This window comes from Leptonychotes weddellii, chromosome 2 (genome assembly GCF_054177405.1).
Source record: "Leptonychotes weddellii isolate Sample4059 chromosome 2, ASM5417740v2, whole genome shotgun sequence".
In the NCBI taxonomy this organism is placed as follows: Eukaryota; Metazoa; Chordata; class Mammalia; order Carnivora; family Phocidae; genus Leptonychotes; species Leptonychotes weddellii.
The window spans coordinates 4,665,007-4,688,368 of NC_138370.1; the positions used below are offsets into that span (position 1 = coordinate 4,665,007).

General features: G+C 47.6%; 1 protein-coding gene and 1 long non-coding RNA gene across 4 annotated transcripts in view; one reads left to right on the forward strand and one right to left on the reverse strand.

Moving 5' to 3' along the window:
- LOC145717620 (uncharacterized) overlaps positions 1-22,381 on the forward strand; it is a 27,910-nt gene extending 5,529 nt beyond the window's left edge. The window contains exons 2-9 of the long non-coding RNA XR_014140960.1: positions 4,691-4,837; positions 6,979-7,111; positions 9,603-10,758; positions 13,026-13,109; positions 17,525-18,596; positions 18,670-18,793; positions 19,013-19,081; positions 20,480-22,381. This is a non-coding gene — a long non-coding RNA (uncharacterized LOC145717620). The remainder of the gene's footprint in view (positions 1-4,690; positions 4,838-6,978; positions 7,112-9,602; positions 10,759-13,025; positions 13,110-17,524; positions 18,597-18,669; positions 18,794-19,012; positions 19,082-20,479) is intronic.
- Positions 1-23,362, reverse strand: part of LOC102738310 (microcephalin) — a 208,266-nt gene that overhangs the window by 6,151 nt on the left and 178,753 nt on the right. For 2 of the 3 annotated variants that reach the window (XM_081807147.1, XM_031036541.2), the window contains exons 10-11: positions 8,243-8,480; positions 5,790-5,916 (exon numbers count right to left, since the gene is read on the reverse strand). In XM_081807147.1, coding sequence (XP_081663273.1) covers positions 5,790-5,916; positions 8,243-8,480 — 365 coding nt within the window. The remainder of the gene's footprint in view (positions 1-5,789; positions 5,917-8,242; positions 8,481-23,362) is intronic. The other variant, XM_006741172.3, reaches the window with a different exon arrangement.

Consider the following 23,362-nt stretch of genomic DNA (forward strand, 5'->3'; position numbering starts at 1 on the left):
TTTTTTTTTTAAAGATTTTATTTATTTATTTGAGAGAGAGAGAATGAGAGACAGAGAGCATGAGAGGGAGGAGGGTCAGAGGGAGAAGCAGACTCCCTGCCGAGCAGGGAGCCCGATGCGGGACTCGATCCAGGGACTCCAGGATCATGACCTGAGCCGAAGGCAGTCGCTTAACCAACTGAGCCACCCAGGCGCCCTTCACTAAACATGTTTTTATTGTTCATTCACTTTGTAGCATATATCAGAATATCATTTCTTTTTATGGCTGAATAATATTCTATTGTATGTACAGACCACATTTTGTTTATCCATTCATCCGTCGATGGACGCTTGACTTGCTTCCACATTTTGGCTATTGTGAATAATGCTGTTATGAACACAGGTGTGCAAATATTTGTTCAATTCTTTTAGGTGTATAACACAAGTAAAATTGCTGGATTACATCATAATTCTGTTTAATTTTCTGAGGAACAACTGTACTGTCTCCCATACTGGCTGCACCATTTTACGTTCCCACCAACGGTGCACAAAGTTCCAGTTCTCCACATCCTTAACAGTGCTTGTTTTTTGTTTTTATGGTAGCCATCCTAATGGGTCTCAAGGGGTACCTCATGGTGATTTTGATTTGCATTTCCCTAATGATTAGTGATGATGAACATCTTTTCACATGCTTATTGGCCATTTGTATATCTCCTCTGGAGAAATGTCTGGTTAAGTCCTTAGCTCATTTTTTAATCGTTTTATTGTTGTTGTTTAGCTGTAGAAATTCTTTATATTTTTTAGATATTGACCCCTATTTTAGGGGGGTCAATTCAAATATTCTCTCCTATTCCATAGGCTGCCTTTTCACTTGATGGATTGTGTCCCTTGATACACGGAAGGTTGGTGGTGGTGGTGGTGGTGGTTTTTTACCTATTTTTACGTTTGTTGCCTACCTTGTAGCTTTTAAAGGCAGTGTCTACCTTTTTCCCTGCATGTGTTATTCGAGATCAGTGAGCAAGTCAGTCTTTCTGGTATCTCCCAAGCAGACTAGAACAAATAAGGGCTGCATTCGAAGAGAGGAAACCAAGATGGTGGGGCACGAGTTAAGGAGCCACAAAGTTTCCCTACCGCCCTGAACATGGCTTTGTTTGATTGGCCTTTGGCCTGGCTGCTGTAAACCTGTGATTGTTCTCCAGCATTCCTACAGACTTGGTTCTGACAGAATCAGTTCTGTCTGGGGATTTTTGGTGTTTCTGTGGGGAAGATGGAAGCTTGGATTTTCTTAGTCTGCCATTTTGCTGACGTCACTCCATGCAGGTGTCTTTTTTGATGGAGGGTGAGAGGCATACATTTATCATTTAGTTTTTTAAATGGTTGAAATTGTTCAGATTTTCTATTTCTTGAGTCGATTCTGGTAATATTTTTTTAGAAATTGTTCATCTTACCTATTTTCAAATTTGCTGGTAAAAATTTATTCAGGTTGCTCTCATGATTTCTAAATATCCTTACTGTATCTGCAGTAGCAACCCCAGTTTGTAGTATTGTTCACTGGACCCCTTTCTCTTCCTTTCTTTTTCAGTATTGCTGGGATTTTGACTACTGATGGCTTTTTCCCCCAAAGAACTCTTTTTCAGCTCTCAAAAAACTTTTCTTGCTTTGATTTTGTTAATATTTGATACATTTTTTTAAGATTTTATTATGTTATGTTAATCACCATACATTACATCATTAGTTTTTGATGTAGTGTTCCATGATTCACTGTTTCCGTATAACACCCAGTGCTCCATTCAATATGTGCCGTCTTTAATGCCCATCACCAGCCTAACCCATCCTGCCACCCTGCTTTCCCTCCAGAACCCTGTTTGTTTCTCAGAGTCCATAGTCTCTCATGGTTTGTCTCCCCGCTCTGATTCCCCCCCTTCATTTTTCCCTTCCTACTATCTTCTTTTTGATACACTTTTATTATTCATTTTCTCCGACATCCTTTTGTATTTATTGCTATGTATTCATTCATCCTCAAGTATCAAAATTTAAGAAGAAGTGAATAAAAAAATGAGAATTTCATCCAAGTATTTTTTTCTCTTCCTGCAAATTGGGAACAGCTTCTTTTTTATTTTACTCGGAGGCTGGATCCTTTAGCAGCAGTTTCTGTAGTGCACCAACTGAGAACCTCTACTGCTAGTGGTGGCACAGAGGAGAAGTTCCACTTACTGACCGTGGCACTAAGATCATACTTTTTACAAAGGAAGAGTCTGAACGGAGAAGAGGGTGCCTAGGAATGCTGGATCTTTAATTCACCAAGTGGCTCTGGCAGAGAAATTCAGATCTTTTGTTTAATAAAAGGCACAGATTTCTACCATGATCTCAGAATTCGTTTCCAGCAGTGTTCATCTGCTAGGGTGGCTGTTAACAAAGCACCACACACTGGGAGGCTTGAACAATAGGAATTTATGATCTCAGAGCCTGGGGAGGCCAGAAGCCCAAGATCAAGGTGCCAGCAGATCAGGTTTCTCCTGAGGCCTCTCCTTGGCTTGCAGATGGCTGTCTGCTCTGTCTTCACGTGGACTTCCCTCTGTGCACGCATCCCTGGTGTCTCTTGTCTTCTCATAAGTATGCCAGTCCTGTGAGATCAGGGCTCCACCATGATGATACTGTTTAATCACCTCTTGAGAGGCCCCTGTCTCCAAACACAGTCACATTCTAAGGTCCTGGGGGTCAAGACTTCAACATACGGATTTGGGGAGACACAATTCAGTCCATAACAAAAGGTTCATCACTTTAGGTTCTATGATGCTCAATATTAACGCCCTAACACGTAACCCTGAAAGAACTGAAGCTCCACATGCTCCAAAGACCCATGAGAACCCCCTTGTCTAGAGTGTTACTATACTAGGTCAGTAAGTAAAGAGCCTAAACTACTGGCAACGTCCCACGAGGGGGTTGAGCTGTGAAGTTTCTTTATGGCCATTAACCCCCAGCCCCAGACGCAGGGCTAGAGTTCACACTCGAGCACCTACCTCTGCCCGGGAGAGCATATGCAGGGGGCCCTCCCCGCGGATCTGTGCACAAGACAGTCTTGTGCACCTGTCAAAACCCAAATGTTCAGTGCTGGCCTCTAAGTGGCCGGTGTGATTCCCCAAACCGATGACTGCATTTCTAGTGGTGGATATAACATGTCGCAGTGCTCACATGATTTCCCGGTTCTGAGTTGAATATGTAGCTGATTCTCATCCTCCACTTTGCTTTTTTGTTTTTAAGTGAGGCTTAAAAACTGTGCCTTGGCTAGTAAGGTGCAGAGGAGGGTCTTTTATTTTCCACTTTGCTTGTCTTCATGATGCTTTTTAACTTCTATATCACCGACGATGCTCACACACGGTGACTGGAGGTCAGTTGGCATAAATGTAACAGAGAGAAGCCGAATGAGACAGGTCAGGAAAGTTCAAAGATCACCATCTAGGACCACTAGTTGACCAGTGAATACAATAAAGGGGAAGTCTACTTTCTGATCGATCCAAGTTAACGCTCGCGATTTCAGAAGTTTGCAGTTAATTAAAAAAAAAGAAAAAAATATATATATTTTAAAGTCATATATATATTTTTTAAAACTTAAACACATGAGACGTACAGTCAGTTTTAGTTCTCATTCATTTCTATCCTGGTAGATGTCATCCATTTGAGAGCAACTCAAAACAAAAATAATTCATCGTATCGTCTGTGATTGCGTCTTAAGAGTCTGCCGTCACTTTCTGACTGGTTGCTGAGCTCCTGGGTGAGGGTGGGGTCAGGCAGTGTCCTGAGGAGGGGTCAGGCTGGGGGCAGACCTGCGCCAGGTTCTTCCCTTTCTCCTCCTCCGCACATGGCCTCACCACCTGTGACTCGTTCCTTCTATGCAGTGAAAATGTAGATGAAGAGGATCTTGAGGAACCCCGACATCATCTGTTAAATCATGCACCCTAAGGGCTGAGCCCCCTCAGTGGCCTTGCTTTCACAAAATGCCACATTCGAGAGCTTTTTTCTAGGCCTAGTTCTGTGGTCAGCCATCCGGGAAACAATGATCTAGGTTACCCTGCAAAAGGCCCACATGCTATCAGAGATCTTTTTCCTGAAAACGTTGACATGGGGAAACATTCAAATCAAATGCTTTTTATAAGTTATAAGGAAACCATGCTGAGGCTAATTTTTTCTCCCCCTTTGGCAATGCTGTGGAGCATATTACATTATGTTCCCACAATAGCATAAAATGTATGTCTTATCACTTGAACATAGCCCAGACAATAAAAGGGCGCCCGAGACTGGAAATATGTCTTCTGTGAAAGGCCAAACCAGCCGTAAGTGATAACACCAATGTGGGGGATGGAGAGAGTGAAAAGACAGGGCTACAGCACAAAAATTCGCAGACCAGCGACGAATGCACTGGGGTTTCGGGGCTCCCGCCCCCGCCCCACCCCCACCCTGAAGACCCTAGCCGAGTCACTTGGAACTCTCTCATCTTACTGTCTTGATATGCAAAATGGGAATTCTGTTCTAGGGCTGTGCTGGGGTAAATAAAATTACTGGAACTTGCTTCCCTTCCAATGTCAGGTAAAGGTGATATTTTGTTTCCTGGTGCCGGGAATTTGGTTTTTGTTTTCCTGTTTATTTTCATACATATTCAAGTGCCCACAAGTATTTTCTGTCTCAAAAATCCCCATTTCTCCTTCTGGTGCAGTGATTCATCGAGAATCTTGGCCTAAGTGTACTGCTGTTTCAGGGAACATGGACTCTGGGGAATGAACTGGGAACATAATCATGACCGTTCAAATGGCCTCGTTATAAGGTGACCGAGCATGAAGGAGACTCTCCACGGAGCAAATGAGTAAGTCATGGCTTAAGTTTCACGTGGTGAGCCCTGTTTGGAGATTTCATAAATTCACACCATTCTATGCCAGCAGTACAAGGCCGGGCCAGGAGGGTGAGCTGGCTGAACGCCCCGTGGTCACCCCTGGCCGATGTCCCCCGAAGGAAGAGATGCAGGTTAGAAGAAAGTCTTTTTTGGGAAGAATCATTTAAGAGTTTTGTTTTTTAATATAAATGTTGGGTCAGACGGTGAAGAGATAAAAAGGCTTATCTGAGGGAATATAGTGCTAGGATGTCGGACATCTTGGGGAAAGAGACTTTCTTTTTGGTGCTGATCATGTTTCCCTCTGCCAAAAAACAAACGAACAAACAAAACCCAAACTTTTCAGAGGTTTCTAATGGCTAAAAAAGTCTGCTTGTCCGTCCCCCATGACTTTATTAGTGTCCACATAAACAGAGATCCCATAAAACATAGGAATAAATATAAAGGTACTAAAAAAACTTGGCATCTTTTGTTTTGGAAAGCAAATGACAAATCTGAAACTGGATACAACGAGCCACTTTTTAAGACTTTTAAATACTTGATTCAAACTACTCTTAAGTCTCAGGGACCCTACCTTACACGCTGATCTTCTAGTTGGAACAAATTTAGAGTATTGCTTTTCAGAATTTGTCACAAAATAAGTTTCTTTTAAATTGGTGCCTTAACATGGTTGTAATTTTAACTTTCAAGGACTTTGATTCCAAATTTTAATTGATCAGTGTTTTGGGAATAAAATATTGTCTAGATGTGCTCACAGTGGAAGCTCAGGGGAAGGAGACAAGTCTTCAGAAGAGAAAATGTTGCTGTATCAGTGGATCCAGTCACCCAGGGGTAAGGGACTGTGCCCACTGTGGTGCGAGACACCTTGCACTCTCTTGTGCCATCTCCTCCGACCATCATGGGGAGTAAGCAGGGCAGAGGTGATTACCTGTGTAACAGATGAAGTAACTCACGTGCGGTGAGAAGAGGTGGTTTGCCGCTGCCCCCACTCGGAGAACAAGCAGAGCCCTGATGGGAAAGGACACGCAGTGCTCGGGATCCTGTGTTTTGTGGGTCTGTGTGTATGTGGAGAGACATACAGATGAAATCTCTTTATTGGCGCAAAGCTGGGGCTGTTGTATTGTCACTCAATTCGAAAAGAGAAGAATATAAACTCATAAACATGTGAAAAATGCATTTTCTAACACCCAAGTCACCAGAAGCGCCCTGGTGCGGACAGGGGCAGCGGCCAGAGAGTCAGGGGGACTCACCTTAGGGGTGAGGATCTCACCACGCTGAGAGCCAAGGATTCCAGAACACACAATACCCGGAAGTTGCCAAGGGCACACGCAGATGGTGTAATCAATGACAAATCAGAAACAGGACATGAATTATGGGAGAGGAAAGAAACTCGGGCCCGTGGCTCCAGCTCTGAAACCCAGAGAATTCCACAGGGCGTTGTGAAAGTCAAGCCCTGGGGTCAAGCAGGTAGAGGTCTGCCTCCTAAAAACCCACTGGCAGGAGAGCAGAATGGCAAAACAACGGGAGGAACTGGGCCGGCGGCTGAACTGTGCATGATCTGCGCACAAAAGCCGCGGGCAACAGGAAGGGGCGGCAGAGTTCCCCAACCTGGAAATAATAATCGTGTGGACCCAGACGCTGGCCCCGTGCACGGTACACAATTTGCAGGCGCTGTAAAGTTTGGTTGTTGATATGCACTGTTGATATCAATCATGTGCACAGTTCCGTTAGCTGAATGAGACATTTTTTTAAAAAGCAAAATTCTGGTCTCCAGTTGGTGTCATTTTGATCCATGCACTTTTTTAAAAAACAAAACAAGAACCTCTGTTTCAGAACATAGGATGTTTTGAAGGTTACACTCTTGGCATTTAGAAAAGTAAACAGCCTCTTGGCTTTTGGACTGTGGCTAAAATCATAGGGTGTTGGTTTTTTTTTTTTTAAATTTGTCTCTAGGCAGAAGATAAATCACTTTGCACCAGAGAGTAAAAAATTACTCTTGATGGCCATACTTTTAAAATATATCAAAGGATGACCATCAGTCATTTAAATGATATTCATAAAATGTCTGTTTGATAGATGAATGCACCTTGGACACGGTATCTACTTATCTGTTAAAGGATATTGCCTAGGAAGGGGTGAGAAAAGCCAGAAGTTTGGGATTTAGAGACGAGGGGAGGCAAACAGGAGGAAGACTCTGCAACAGCGAAGCAGGAGGGGACAGAATACACTTCTCAAGTCTCCAGGAGCCAGGTAAGGATCTTGGCTAAAGGTGCTGACACCGAAGTAATTCAGTAAGAGCGGAAGAAGAAAAGTTTCAGGAGAAACCAGGTCTGACTTCCAGCCTCCAGGCTGCAAGAGAATAAATCCCTGTTTAAGCCCCCCAGTCTGTGGGACTTGGTAGGACAGCCCTGGCAAACTGCTACCTTCATAAAACCCCGGACAAGAAGGTTTAGCCCTAACGCGGGGCTCCAAGGGCACTGGCCATGTCCAGCCCTATCACTGCACAGATGCCGCCTGTCGCCCCCGTGCCCACTCCTCCCGGCTGTCCTCGCGGCCTCTGGATCCCACCTTGCAGTCCTGCTTAGCCCACTCCTCCTGGAGACCCCTGCAGCTCTCCCAGAGCTGGGGTCACAGCAGACAAGCGCGCCTGGCACCCCACTGTCAGCCTCTTGGAAAGCAGAGCGTATCTTCTACCACATCTTCTCCTTCAGGATTGAGGGAAGCGTTTGGCGTTCTCTATGCTGCCATGGATGCCAATTTGTACATTATGTTCATGTCCCATTGTTTTTTTTTTTTTTTTAAATAAAAGCTGTAGCTCCTTTTGCACGAAAGCGTACCTTTCTGAGCCCGTGAACAAATGAGTGTGAGGAGCAGCACACACACGAGAAAGGGGTGGGACACCGGGTGGCAGGTCCTGGTCTGGGCACCAGCCCACACCCTGGACACAGAGCATGACAGGCACTGGTGGTGGGGGGTGGGGGGCAGAGGAGCGTCTGAGCGGAGGGTGGACAGGCCTTAAGGTCTGAGGTAGCTGTGGCAAGGCTGGCTCTTTCACACTAGCTAGTGAGGTAAAGTACGTAGAGTCTAATAGGATTTCCTTTGTCCTTGTGAACTGGACTTTGGCTGACAGTCAAAAGGAGGAGGGTCTAGCTTGGTTTGTGACTGACAGTGATTACAGGACTCTGTTAAGGCAGACGCGTGGATGCTGGGAGTCCATCCAAAAGCCCCGAGGCTACATCGCCGCGGTGTGGGCATCACGTTTCCCCCAGAAAAACCTGTTTGTGTGGCCGGGACCACAGAAGAGTGGCTCCAAAGGGGACACCAGCAGCTACTACAAGCAGAAGGCACCTTCCCCATCCATCCCTGGGTGCAGATTCCTACCTAAGATCCATGTTTCTGACAGATACTTGGTGGTCGCCTTCCTCCTTCCTTGGGAGGGTCCGATGGAGATGCCGGCCTGGCGTGGGATTCGCGTGATCTGACCCCCACACAGGAGGACCAGTTCCCGCAGCTTGGTTCTGGGGGGATTGCTGGCCGGGGTGATGAACATCACAGGCTGGTCGGCAAACAAGGTTCCCCGGTACTGCCCTGCAGACAGACCACGCTCCAGGCGGCAGAGCTGTGGGGCAGAGACAGGGGTGGTTAGCAAGGCACCCATCATTCCATTACGTGGATAGGTCGGCCATAGAGCTCACTTCCTTTTTTCAGAAGAGTAGACCAAAGGTAAGGTTGTACGTTCTCAGGTGAATTCTGAATTCTGAGGATTCAGGGGAGATCATAACATTTAATGATAATGACAGGTCACAAGCAAATAAAATTGACCTTTGCTGAAGCAGCTTGCAAGCAAAAGTACAAACAAATTTATAGCCCCCACTCCCCAAAAAAAGGTTAGGCTTTTGAATTATTACAAATTCTAAACCAAAATAGTGAAAAGGAATCAACCGTTCAGTTGACTGAGGAGAACAGCATCTGCATCCTTAAATCCTATTCAAGCTATGAGTGTGGATGAGTGTGGAAGAGAAAATGAGAGTGTTGGAGAAGGAAGCCCACCTGCCCTGGACCAGCAGCACAGACGGTCCCAGGCCCGGAAAGGTGCCTGCCTCAGGCACCATGGTGTAGATGGGCAAAGGGAGGATGCAATTATATAAAGCAGGGATCCTAGAGCTCTTCCCGGACTCCTGAGGTGGTGGGGGGTGGGGTGGGAAGTATGCAGAGGTTGCTTTCACTGAGTCATCATGGAAATGGTGATGAGGAGTATCGGAGACACTGGGAAACATTTCAGAAACAGGGATGTTAAATTGTTCTCCTTTTTGTTCTGATAAAGTTGTGGTCGACTGGTGGACCCAAGGGACAGTGGGAAGGCCTGCTTATTCTAAACAAACGTTTCACTAACTACAGATTAATAAAGACTTCTTTTTAAGTGCAAATACCCTCTCGGAGATGTCAAGGGTGAACTGTCATCCACATTTTGAGTATTTTAATCAGCTTATTTCCCTGAGGATGGAACTGAACATTTGAGATAAGTGGGCTCAGAGAAACTCTGACGGGAGATATGTGGGAAGAGAGCTCGAGGGGTGCACCTCAGGGGAGTGTAAACTGCGTGGGGCAGTGTGGCGGGAAACAGGGAAACAACCAGCCCCAGAGCACAGAGAGGGTCTGGCTCTGGAGGTAAGAGGGCAGCAAATGATACCTTTCTCCACCTACATCACTGACAAAGTCGAATGAATTCTTCTTCCACTAGGTTTTCATACTCAGAAAAGAATCTCATGATGAAAAAATTTGCTTCAACATTAATCGAATCAACCCAGTATACTTAAATATGGCCATGGAATTCTCTTCACTCCTCACCAGTTTTGAATTATGCAACGTAAGACATCACATTTAAGCACCTTCATCTGATTGGGTAAGTGGTACAGGATCCTGACAATGAAAGCAACAGTTTTACTCATGTGTTAACTTTGTTTAATGCTTCTAGGAATTTCTAATATTCCTCTGAGATAGGGGGGTAGGAAGGGTCTCATTTAATTTTGCAGATGAAGACGCAGAGGTGGAAGACCACCAAGATATCTGCTTTGGCTAAAATGGTGAGTCAAACTGCAAGAAAAAACCCACGATCCTTCAACTTGGTGAGTCACTGGACCATGTTGCACTGTAACTAGAGATCAAGAAAGAATCTTACTAAGGTTGATACAATCCTGTATTTAAAGAACTATAAAAGTAGTTGCTAATTGAAATGATACAGAAGGTTATTAAAGTAAAAGGAATTTTCCTACGTTAAATACTGCTGAATGTTATTCAAATTCATTCTTTTCCTTTCCTCCTCAGGGGTAGGGCACGGTTTCTGTGGGGGGTACTAACCTCTGCAGATCCATGTGTTCAGGATAAGGGACCCTTCCCAGCTCAAGGTAAGACTCAGCATTGGTCCAAGCAAATCACAGTGATCTCATTTCCCTTGCAAAGGACTGGGTCAAGCATGCATTGGACTTGATCATGGCCAATGGGATCTGAGAATAAGTCCACTGAGGGCAGTCTTTCCTCACTAATATAAACTAATGCATATGCAAAAATACCTCTTATTGGCTGGACTCTGTCATGTTGACAATAGGATACCTGGAATTACTGAAGCTACCTGAGGCTATAAACCATGCTGAAAATGGCCAAGTGGGAAGGCCTGGATCCTCGATCACCTTTCTATGTCACTGGATTGACCAAGCCAGGAATTGTCCTTTTTTTTGTTCTTTCTATGTCAGGGGTGGTGGGGGGGGGGAGGGAGGGGGGAGTATGATTTTTTTCATTTCTTTAAGCTACTTGTTTGTTGAGATTTGTGTTTCCAGGAGCCCGAAGCATCCAGATGCTGCAGTCCTCAGACCCCTGCCACCTACCAGAGGTAACCCCTGGTAAGTGTTTGCTGTGTTTTTCTAAATTCTGTACAATGTTCACACACAAAAGCATTCAGGATACAGTTTTTCTTAAAAACAAAAAAAAAATAGGATCAAGGATATATCTTGGTATGTGAATAAGCAGTAAATCAAACCCATATTTAACAAGAGAAAAGGACATATGTAAGCCTTTCAAATGGTTAGAATGTGACTTGAGTAGCTGACCGCTTTGAGTCTTCATTCCCCTCCCACATTTACTGAGTGCTTACTGTCTACCGGGCACGTGCAAGATGCTGGGGAAGCAGAGAGGATTAAGACATGGTCCCTGACCTCGGTGTAAAGCACGTAATACGAAAGTCAACAAATGAAAATACTTCCTTTTATTTATTTATTCAGCTTGAAATTAAAGGAGGCAAAGAATTACAAAGATCTTATTCTTTACTCAAAATAATTGAGACTACGTGCATGCTGACTTTCTAATCCTAAGTAAAACAATTTCTGGGAAAGCTTAATCAAGATTTAGGTTACCTAAAATTAAAAATTAATTTGGGAATTTATCCTAGGAATACACTCCTTTATGTATATGAGGACACGCATGGACTGGAGTTCATTGCCATAGAAACGATGACTGGCAAGTTCTATTTATATTACGGGTATGGTAGGACCCACGATTCTCCTTATTACTGAGCTTCAGCTATGTGCATTCTCTAAGGGATGGTCTCCAGAACTCGATCCTTCCCCAGTACTGCCCCAGGACAGACTGCCCCTGTTACTCAGCCCCGTGCCCCCCTGGCGCTTTCACATCTTCGGTCCACAAGGGTCTATAAACACGAGTTCCAGTGCAGCCTCACCCCGGAGACCCCCATTCTGTCTCTGAAAGCACAGGTCAGTCACTGGCTTTTTAAGAATCCTGACCATGGCTGGTCAGCTTTACTCTCTAGCCCAGGGCACCGCTGTGCCCCCACTGGTCCATGCTGTAGGTGCCAGATGACGCCCTCTGAGCATGCCCCCTTACCCCGAAAGGCTTACAGCTTATTATTACCATCGCCTTCTCCATCGCTTTTGTAATAGCAATTCACGGCAATGTGCTCCAAATCCTGATTCCATTTCAAACTTGTCAACACACGTGCAGTGCAAATGCTGTCAGCAGCAGAAATGGGTCTGGGTGGCAGTGGGCGCTAATGGAGGCTGGTGGAGGGCATGGGCTCACTGCAGGGGTGATCGTGGCGACAGCCTCAGAGGTAACCAGGTTTATCGATACTGACCTAGAAATTTCTTGCTAACTGTGGTTAAAAGATTTTTTAAAAAAATCATTAACTCTAAAAAAAATTGTAACTCTTATAGTTCATTTTATTTAACTCAGATGCGATAATGTTTCCAAGGAGAATTAACACATGGATAGATTGGGAATATGGAGACGAACCTGCAAATGAGCCAAACAATTGGCTTTTCCATGGGTGTGGGGGCCTTCCCTCCACCAGACAGGATTCAGTTCATGCCCATAGACAAGATTCGGTTGCACTGCCCCTGGATCGTTACAATTTACAGAGCTGTGAAAGATTCAGAGGCAGTCTAAGCCAGAACCGGGCAGTCTGGAAAGGTGACCTCAATCTAAAAGAGTATAGTTGTCCAAGGAAGCACTAAATGTTTCCTACAAAGCCCAGGGTGTCAGCTGAAAAATGATGGAGGAAAAGGGGATTAAGCAGAGGTAAGGGACTCCTCTAGGCTTAATTATCGTCCACTATAAACGGGACAGGTCAGGAGTCTGGGTGAGTTTGGGGTAGAGTTCAGAAGAGTTCCCAATTTTCTCTATGGTGATGTAAAATCAGTACATAAATTAATATACACGTGTGTGTGTGTGTTTAAGAGAAGGAGAGGGCTGACAGAAGGCAGAAATCTTTCTCTGCCAGGAGATCTTCATCTGAACCCTTGGCTGTGGAGGATGGGGACTATGGAAGGGTCTCAGTAAAACAAAGACATTATCTGTGCTTTATAAAATGTTGCCTTTGCATTTGTGTCTTCATCAAAAAAGCGATACTGATTTAATGGCTCAGAACCTTCCAATCTATTTACAAGGCAGCCAGTCAAGGCAGACTGTACTGTTGACAAAGCTGAGCAGAGCAGAATTCCACCCACCCACCCCCGTCCATGCTTCTAGCTTCGATGACTCCCAGATATTTAGCCCTGACCAAGATGTCAGCCCCATGGCGGGGAGGGTATTGACGGCTCATTTACTCCAGACACGGGGCTTAGATTTCAGTTGGTGAATGTGCCTTTCCTTCCAGGTGGAGCTCACCTTGATGATGATTCTGAATCACTGACGGTTTCCATAGGAACCAACAAGCCACATCAGACTTTTGGCTTGGAGAGTGAGTAGAAAGGTGTTTGCTCTGAGAAAAGCACATGGAGGGGCACTTCAGGTCAATGGTGTCCGAAAGATCATAGTTCAGGATCACTGCAGGTAAGGGATGAGGGGCTTGCCAGGTGATCACAATAACAAAAACTAACTTCTAAAAGCACTGAAGTATGTGCCATGGTGACGAGGCTGAATAAGCAGGGGCCAGCTGAATCCTGATTATATAGTCAGCTACCTAGTTAACGGGGAGCCATGAAATCCTCATGTGGGGGTGGGGAAGATCACGCTGCAGACAACACAGAGGTGTGGAGAGCAGAAACAGGCGGACCCAAAGGAAAGAAGTGCGGTAATTTCAACAAGAATTGAGGCAGGGCAGGGGGAGCAGGAAGGGAAGTGTATTCAGGATGGAACAAGAAGGCAAATTCAACAAGAATCCTGTTGTCTTGTACACTTCTATTATAATGGGGACGGGTTAGCTCCAGAGTCATGAACAGAGCCATGAATGCTGCGTGTAGCAAAGCTCAGCTGTTGGGGGTTTGAGGTTTCCAGCAAATCCTACCTCTCTTTTCCCCCAGTTCAACTGGGAGAAAAGATACAGGTGCCAAACACAGGAGAGCAAAATCACTTTCATTGGGCCTTGGACCTATGGCCATGTGAGTTTGCTAATACCGCCCTGACGACCTAGGAGGCACCTCCAAAGGTGCGGTTGGCTCTGCACCAAGCGCTTTCGAAACTCAGGAAGGCAGGCAGGTGCAAAACGGATGCAGAAGGAGCTGCATCAGGATGCCTGTGGGGCTGCCTCTGCTGGGCGGGGGCGGAGGAGGGAGGCGGCGGGAGGCCCGGCAACACAAGGCTCCTCCTAACACCAACATGAGCGTGCAAACAGCTGCAGCACAGTGAAGCTGCTCACGCTCGGTCACCTGGGGCAATCAGACTCGCGCGAAGTTCCCGCTCCGCAGGAGCCCAAAGATCCCAGCCGCTACCCATGCAAAAGAGAACAAGTTAGACCCTGAGACAACTGTTTGGAAACACAAAATTGAGAAGTTTCACCTTCTAAAAATGTCAATGCCTACACCTGACCATGCTTAATGGGTTGAATATATCAGACGTAAAATGAACTTGTCATTGGTACTGAAGAGAAAAAACAAGGTCTGTGGTCCTGGGAAATTAAAAAAAAAAAACTTATGGGATTTAGGCAAATGTAAGAAATGTTACAAAGACAAGGTCTTCAAATGATGACACAGTGACTCCTGAAACTCTGCATGAACCCCCCTCACTTTTTTTTTTAAGATTTTATTTATTTGAGAGAGAGAGTGAGAGAGAGAGAGAGCACAAGAGGGGGGAGCGGGAGAGGGAGAAGCAGACTCCCTGCTGAGCAGGTAGCCCGATGCGGGACTCGAACCCGGGACTCCAGGATCATGACCTGAGCCGAAGGCAGTCGCTTAACCAACTGAGCCACCCAGGCGCCCCCCCCCTCAATTTTCAATGAAAGTCTGTTCTTGCTGCTCTCTGCAGCTTCCACCCCCCCCCAAACTGGCCCACAGCTTTGAGTCTTACCTGCTCAGGCAGCCTGACCCCCCACCTCACTGCGACTGCCCTTCCTCTCACTGCCCAATTGCTATACCCCAGCTCGCTGTCCCTCCTGTCCTAACTCCTGGAAAGTTAAAAAGACACATAAGTGACCCTTTGAATACCCTGTATCGTCCCAAGTGCCTGGACCCCCCTTTCCTGCACCCACCTCGGGCTCTCACGCTGGGTACCAGAGTCTCATACCTGGCAATGCCCTCTCCCTTCCAAAGCTTACAGCCCATGGCTGGTCGTTACTATCGTTCCCATGACTCCTTCATCCTTCTCCCTGTTAGCCTGGTCCCAGTCAACTGCTGCCCACTCCCCCCACCCCCCCGCCGCCCACCCAAGGGCAGGAAGGGACACTGTGCTAGTTCCCTGAGACACAGCCACACATGTTACTGTAGACAGACTGTCCCCCTTTACTGTCTGCTAGGAGTCCCTCCCCATCCATTCTCCCTTCCTCCCCTAACCATCAGAGCCTGCTTGCTGTATTCACACCTGCATAGACAGTCCCGGCATCCTGCCCACCCCCAAACCTCTCCCTTGGTCAGGCATCCCCCTCTTCCTTGTGTCCTTTCCCAGCACAACTCCTTCAAAAAGCAGTCCCCGCTGGCCTCTCCTTCCCATCCTCCCTTCCATCCACAGTCACCCCACTTTTGCTCCCATGGCCCCTCCCACCACCAAGACCCCCCAGGGCTGACTCCTCTCCCAGGGCTGAGCAGGACAGGACGCTGGACACCGCAGCCCCTCCCTCCACTTCAGTCACCTTCTTTGCTTGGCTTCTGGCCCATGTTCCTAAATCTCCTCCCTTCCACCCTGGTTGCTGCAGCTGTGGTGGATCTTTCTCTTCTTGCTCCAGTGCCACAGCTCTCCACGCTGGGTCCTCGTCTGCACTCGCTCCCTGGTGACCTCGTCCAGCGTCCGGGCCTTAGACGGCTTCCGTGTGCCTGTGATGCCCACATTTTGTCTCTAGCTCAGAATCCCAAGCCAAGGCGCTCTCTTGGCCTCTCCCCGGGATCTCTAACAGACCTTGCAGGCCCAAACCAGCCTCCCCTCCTCCTGCAGCCTTCTCCATTTCTGGCCGTTCCATCCTTCCAGACGCCCAGCCCCAAGACACGGAGGTCAGCTTCTTCTTCACAACACATGCAGATGAGGACCATTCCTCATTGTTCTGCGCTCCAGTCCAAGTGAAGCCAACACCACTCACCTGGGTTAATGCCTCTGAGCTGGTGTCCCTACTTCTAAATGTGTCCCCCCTTCAGACTCTTCTCAACAGAGTGAGAATTTTAAAAACCTGTCAGATTATGTCTCTTCTCTGCTCAAAATGCTGGTGCCTCATTTCATTCAGAAGAAGAGCTGAAACCCTTGATCTAGGCGCCATGACCACTGCTTCCCACTTACCTCTTAGCACCTTCCACCTAGTTCATGCCCCACCCCCTTCTCTGAACACACAGGAATACTTGTGCCTCAGGGCCTTTGCACCAACTTTCCCCTCTGCCTGGGATGTTCTTCCTTCAAATGTCCACATGGCTAATTCTTTTACTTCTTTTGAGTCTTTACTCAGCTGTCAGCATTTCCATGTGGCATCCCCCCAAAATCCCGACGCCTTTATTCCTTTTCTCTTGCCACACATTTTATTGGCTTCTAAGATAATATACAATTTATTCCATGTTTGTCATGCTAGAACCTAAGGGCAGGACTCTTTGTTTCGTTCAGCGACATATCCCCAGCACCTAGAACAGTGCCTGGCACATAGTAGGTGCTCAGTTATACCTGTTGATCAGTGAATTTATGGAGTGACTATGGAGAATTGTGTTTGGGAGTCTGATTTCAGGACAGCTTCTACTCTAGCTACCGCCCTCCCCAGGGGGATAGCACAGCAGCAGTGACAAGACAAAAAGGATTTCCAGGAAAGGGCAGAGAGCAGGGTGGACGGGCACCCTGGGAGAAAGTTCCACGGCACAGTAGGGCCTTCAGCTATGGAAATGCACAGATGGGAGACCAAGTACCTCAAGTCTGGGAGGAACAAAACCGGAGAGGAGGTGGATAGGTGGAGACAGGGAGGTAGTCAGCCAAGGCACGAGCGAGCACCTGTGTCCGCGGCAGATCAGGAAAGAGGGGGCAGAGGACGGGCCAGCTGGGGGAGCGGGCAGAGGGTGCCGGGGCGCAGGTGAGCATCTCGGGACACGATGCTGGGCATTGCAGAGGACGCACTGGAAAAGACAGGAGTGGTGCTGGAAGAGCAGGGGGTGGGTAAGGGTGTAAATCACCGGGGTCACAGAGGGGTTGACAAGGGGGGGTGCATCTACGGGACACCCTGAAGGCAAGAAGGTAAGAGCTGCCGATGGGCAGCATGTGGGGGACGAGAAGGGGGGCTCCAGAGGAACTCCCGCCAAGATGGCAGGAGTGCTGATTCCATAGAGCACTGGTCCAGCTGCGGGGAGGGCAGGGATGGGGGGTGCAAGCCAGTCAGTAGCCAGACCCACACTCAATTGTCAGTCACTGGCACTCAGAGTTTAAGCCTGCTGCAGCTGGTGCCCACACACTTCTGACTGGTGTCCTCCTGGGACTCATGGCAGAGCCCAAACCCCTGCACCAAGAGTGACTTTCCTTACGGTCTCACATGGTTCTTCCACTCTGTAATACATCAGCTTGTTGTACTACTAACATGTTCTAAATCCTTATCAATAAGGAAGCACATCCCAGGGAAAGTCAGGGCATGCACAGCTCAGGTCAAGAAGCACAGCTCAGGTCAAGAGCGGCATTCAGAGTGACCTCTGAATGCTGCTCACCTTTAGAATGAAGTACCCCAGCATCAAAAGGGATTATGTACATCCAGATTCTGCATTTTATAAACAGACCAAAGCCGAGAGCAAGGAGGTGCTGGGAGCCACACAGTGAGTAAAACAAGTGGACTGCAACAGAGGGATCCAGGAGCTCACGTTCCCACATACCGACCAGAAGCGGTGCACAGGGCTGGGGTGGCAGGGAGGACACCAACCATGAAGAAGCATGCACGATCCCTCCAGGCAAGTCCCCTCCCTGCCACCACTGGTGCCACTCTGAGCTTCGGTTTGGGCTCATACCAACACGGCCCAGGGGTAAGGGGACAGGACAGGAATGCACGGGGCCACGCGGTTAAGGCAAGTCATCCTGCCCTCCTCCTGCCTGGATTCTTGACAACATCCCCGCCCTCTGAAACATCTGGTCCTCCTGCCTAGGACGTGTCACCCCTGGCTTTCTCCCTCAGCCCTGCTCATCTTCCTCTCCAGCCCCCAGATGCTGACAACTCACAGCCCCCTCCTCTACCTCCCCAGAGTCCTCTGACACTCCCCACTTAGTACAGAGCTTTCCTCTGCCCTCTGGGACCATTTAATGAACTGAGTGCTGGCCTCTCTTTCTGGAACATTCACAGGCCCTGGGCACCCGACCACATCTAAACCTTAACTCGTGCTCTTCATTCTCAAACCAGGTCCCACTAAATCACAGCTAAAAGTTAGTAAGAGCTGACTGTGTGCAGTTAAGCACCTCCTGTGAGTTAGCTCATTTAATCCTTGAAATAAACATCTGTGAGAGACACTCCCCGTGTGCAGCTGATAGTGGAGAATGACACAGACTCAACCTCCACGAGGTCACAGAGCTGGGAAGGGAAGGAGCTTGGATGCTAACCCCGCCAAGCTGTGTTCTTGATAATTACATAATACTGCTTTCAGAATCTCAGGGAAGGCGACCCGCCACCTGGGCGTCGTCCTTGACTTGCTTCTTGCCCGCACCTTCCAGCCCCACTTTATCACCAAGTCCAGTGGGTTTTGTCTCCTGAGCATCGTTCCAAGTCCAGCCTCTTTAACAGCACCATCACCACCCTCGCCAACCTGCAGCTCGCAAACTGGGTCGGGACCTACCCGGGGTCCACTCCTGCGCCCTCACGTAGGTAAGTGCATAAAGTACCCTAACCTTAAGTTTACAGCTTACACGTATGCCTGTGTAACCGTGGCCGCCATCAGGACGCTGACCGTCTCCAGCTCTCCAGGGGGTGCCCCCTGCCAGGGAGGACTGCCACTCTGAGCGCGCTCATCATCGGTGACACGGCTCTGCTCTATTACTGAACTACAGAAATGGAGTCATGTGGTACGTACCCTTTTGTATCTGGCTTCTTTCGCTCAGCACAATATCTGAACACATACCCTCTTAAAACCCTCCAATAGCTTCCTACTACTCGGAGGAAGAAAAAAAAAAACTCAAATGGCCTAGAAGACCCCCCATGACCCAGCCCCTACTTTTATCTGAGGCTGAATCTGACATCATCCTCTCCCTCCTCTCTGTTCTGCCTCAACTGTCTCCTTCCAGCCTCATATGCCCTTGCTGCTGCATTCTGGCCATAGGGCCTTGAAACATGCTGCTGCCTCTGCTAGGCTGGTGAGTCGATCCCTTGTTAGTCAGATTAATTCCTACACACCATCTGGATTTTGGCTCCTCGGCATCTCTTCAGGGAAGCCCATGCTGTTCCCCAGCTAAATCAAATCTGCATCATCCTTTTGTATTTAATAAACACAGCCACTGTTCTAAGTGCTTTATAAATATTATTTTACCCTCATAAAAATTCTGCAGGGTAGTTACTCTTATTCTCACCCTTTTCCATATGAGAAACTGAAGACCCAGACAGGAAGCACCCTGCCTAAGGTCACAAAGCTAACGGACCAGGAGCCAGAGCTGGGAGCACTCTGCTGGCCCTGGGGACCTGTCCTTCCCCTTAGGTCACAGCGCTTCTGTGTCCTCCCAACACTGTACCAATTACACCGGGGACAGTTCTTGGCCCAGTGTGTGTGTGGGAGGGGGGCAGGGAGTTCCTCGGTACATGAATGAATGAACAGGTGCTGGCAACTATATTTAGAAGACACCTCTCAGGTACAACTAGCTGGTGGCTACTTGTGTGTATTGAGTATGTGTATACAGTCGTCCACCCCCTTATCTACAGCTTTGCTTTCCACAGTTTAGGCTCCCTGGGGTCAACCGCGGTCAGTCCCAAAGCAGATCCTCCTCCTTGAGTATCATCAGAAGGTCAGCAGTAACTTAGGGCTAGGTGGCTCACGAAGCCTGCGTCATTCACCTCGCTTCCTCACGTCTCGTAGGCATTTTATCACCTCACATCAGCACAAGGGTGAGGTGATGAGAGTCTTGAGAGAACTGTGCCCAATATAGAAACTAAATGTAATCACAGGTCCCCATGTACAGGAAAAAGCATACCCTACACAGGCTTCCATAACATCTGTGGTTTGAGGCATCCACTGGGCGTTCTGGAAGGTGTTCCCTCAGATAAAGAGGGGACTCCTGGATATGTGCATCAGTATCTGTCTATGTTGCGGGGACAATTTTGTTTTTTGTGTGTGAGATCCTCACTTGGAGGCTGAATCTACAGAACCAGCCAATGAGGCGACAGCGTTGTTACTAACTCAGGTCCATGCCACACATCCCCAGCCTCTGTTGGACAAGCCAAGGGTGTCTAACTTAGTGCATCTGCAATATAAATTTTCCTCTTCCATGGGGCCGGTCGCTATGTTTAACATCCCAGGAGAGTAGGACTCCGAGGATTTTGGCTTGCACAACTTAATAGCTACTGGTCCCCTTCATTGCAATTATGAAAGCAGTGGCTATTAGAACTAGCAGTTAAGATATTAAATAATAACTGTTAACATTTACTGAACATTGCATGCAAGCACATTTGCTAAAGTATGCTAGGTACGTTCCATGAAATATCCAATTTTAATTATTACAAAATCCTGTGAGGCAGAGACCATTATTATCCATGTTTTACAGGGGTGCGGAGTCATTTGGCCAAGGTACCATACTGGTGTGTGGAGGGCCAAGCATCCAGACTGCATCTGTCTTACTCAGAGCTTGTGCCCTTCACCAGGAAACATACTGCTTTAAAGTTCATGGCCTGCAGAACCCAGGAATGACTAACAACCTCTGGATTTCTAAGTACAAATAATTGTACATCCATCAGTTCCTGTGATGGTAACTATCTGAAGATCTTCAGGTCTTTTAGAACCATCTTGGTCTTTCAGATAGGTCCAGCTTTACAAAATTTCTCTAGTTCAAATTCAAGCTTGATTTCTTTGCTAATGTGAGATCTGAATTTATAAAGATTGCACACGGGAGTCCTGGCTCCTCCACCCTGTAGCTACGTGATCTTGCCTTACATAAGCCTCTTAGATCTGGTTCCCTGGGGGCAAAATGCAGATGATGGCCCCCCAAAGTTACTGTGGATCAATCACATCCTCCACCTTGCTATCTTGCCATCAAATGCATGCCCAACGTTCTGAATGAATAAGAGTGGGCTGTAACTGATGAGCCCCCGTACAACCTGAGGGCTGAGCCAGGAACTGTGGTGGTGGCTTCCAAGACAAGGCACAGAGCCTGTGCTCACGGAGAATTACAGTGCCCCTCGGGAGTTAAAAAAAAAGATCTATCTAGATCCTTAAAGAATCTTATACGATGCCCAGTGGGATAAGCCGATTAAGGAGAAGCATCTAGATGGTAGACAACTGCCACCCCGTGTCTGCAACTTCCCAAGTCTGAGCTCTGGGGACAGAACTGAGTGGCCTCTGTCCCCACCTCGCTCCTACAGATGGGATGAGAGACCCAGGGGCAACTCAGCCCCGCACAGCTGCATCGACTTAGGGGAAGTGGGAGCATGCAACTTTTAACAGCTTGATGATGGGGAGACTGGAGCCTGTCAAAGCAAAGAGACTCTAAAGACCAATAAACACGGTGCAAATAATTCCAAGAATCCTTATGGTTCTCAGCAGAAAAAAGCCTCACGCGAAAATGAGTGTTGTCAGACTTGGGAGTGTGGTTTCTATACTCAGCACTGGTTTTAATTTGTTTTTTCCTAGCTTTATTTACCTGCAACTGACATATAAACAGCGTTGGCCCCCACACTACAGTTTGAAACTGTTTGGGAAGTAAGAGTGAAGAGAAATTCCAAAGAATTTATGCAAAAAAGAAAAAAATTAGTTAAGGGCGGAGGAGGGGTGGGGGAGACAAGCCTCTGACTGGCGGCCTGGCAAAGCATGGGTGACATGTCTTCAATGATGAAACTCTCAGGAAAAATCAAATCCATGTGCTTGTGGAAGAGGGGAACGGAAAGGCCTGTCCAGTGTGAAGGGGTTCACTCTCCTAAGACGTTTTTGTCAACGCTTCATTTTAGGCAAGAAAGTGACATAAAATACATAAGGAGACTCCCTGTGGCTTCCTTTTCCCAAGAGTTCCACACAAATGAGCCCTGCCATCCATTGGCTGAAACAGACGATAATGTAAGCAAAGGCAGGAGGCATTTTTCCCTTACTTTCGCTGAGTGCTCAAGCCATTGCCGTTGGAACTCTGTGCCAAACTCGGGTTTTTTTTTTAAAGGCGTCACTTGAGTTTTAAAGGCTACGTAAGTGATGGGAACATAACCGTCTTGGGAATCCACAAATAACTTTTTAAAAAGTCATAAATCTGCATCTCATGCCTCATAGTTTTCAACAACTGCGAGAAATAGGTCAAAGCTCGAGCTCCGTAGGTTCCTTCCCTCTTCAGCGGTTGGAGCTAGTGGCTCTGGGCCTTTTCCACGTGCTTCCACAGTAAATACCTAGGCCCTCCAGCCACACTTGGACCTGAACTGCTTTTCGGTCTCATTTTTCAAAAATCATGATAAAACACCCATGGAAATAGCTTCTTGGTTTTACAGAACTTTTTCTTTGACTCTTTAACGGTCTGGTAGGTGGCAAAAAAAAAAAAGTTGTAAACTTATAAAAATGCTAGAGCAATTCCACAGTGTACTTTAACGTTGGGGGGTTCTAAGCCAAGTTTTGGAAGGCGCAGACCACCAGCCACAGGGTGGTGTGGCAGGTGCTTGTTCTAGCTGCCCGTGAGAAAGGCCTGGGAGGTTTTTGAAACAGCGTTGCAAGGGCCCCACCCTGGGCCAATTAAGTCCCACCACCTGTGTGGGGGGAGGTGTGGCCTGAGCAGTAGGAGCTTTTAAACCTGAAGTGATTCCAGCGGTTCTCAAACGGGACTGCATACTGCAGCCACCTGGGAAGGAGAAAAAAGACTGCTGGGATCCCCAAACCCCAGACATTCTGACCTAATTAAAGGGGGCGTGGCCCGGGGAGCAGGACTTTAAAAATCTCCCTAGGTGACTCTAAAGAGCAAGAAGCACCCAATTATACTCGAAGAGGCTCTGAATAGAAACCAGTTTCCCCGAGGACTGTTCCAACACCTATGGTCGACGAGACAAGGGGGTACTGTGTGCCTCACACTGATCCGTCTACCAAAGAAGAATGACATACGTTCGCGGCCTTAGAAAGCTTGAGAGAGCTGGAATAAATCATGAAAGCAACTCAGTTTTGGGGATTGCAATTTCAATCCCAAAACAAATCAGCCACCCCACTAAAAGATGAGCCTTCCCTGTTCCCTAGCTGTACGTCTCCAATTCTCTCTGGATTCTCGAAGGCAGCCACCTGTCTTTCGTCCCCCTTCTCTGCATGCCCCGGGGCTCCCCACCGAGCCGGCAGGTACAGCCTGGGGCTGGTCGGTCAGGGCTCAGGGTGGCCTCTGAGCTGCACTCCCACCTCAGCAGGGAGTGCTCCCTCCCATCCTTCCTGGCTCCTTCTCTGGTCCCCCTGGAGACGCCTGCTTGGGCTGTAGCGCGTC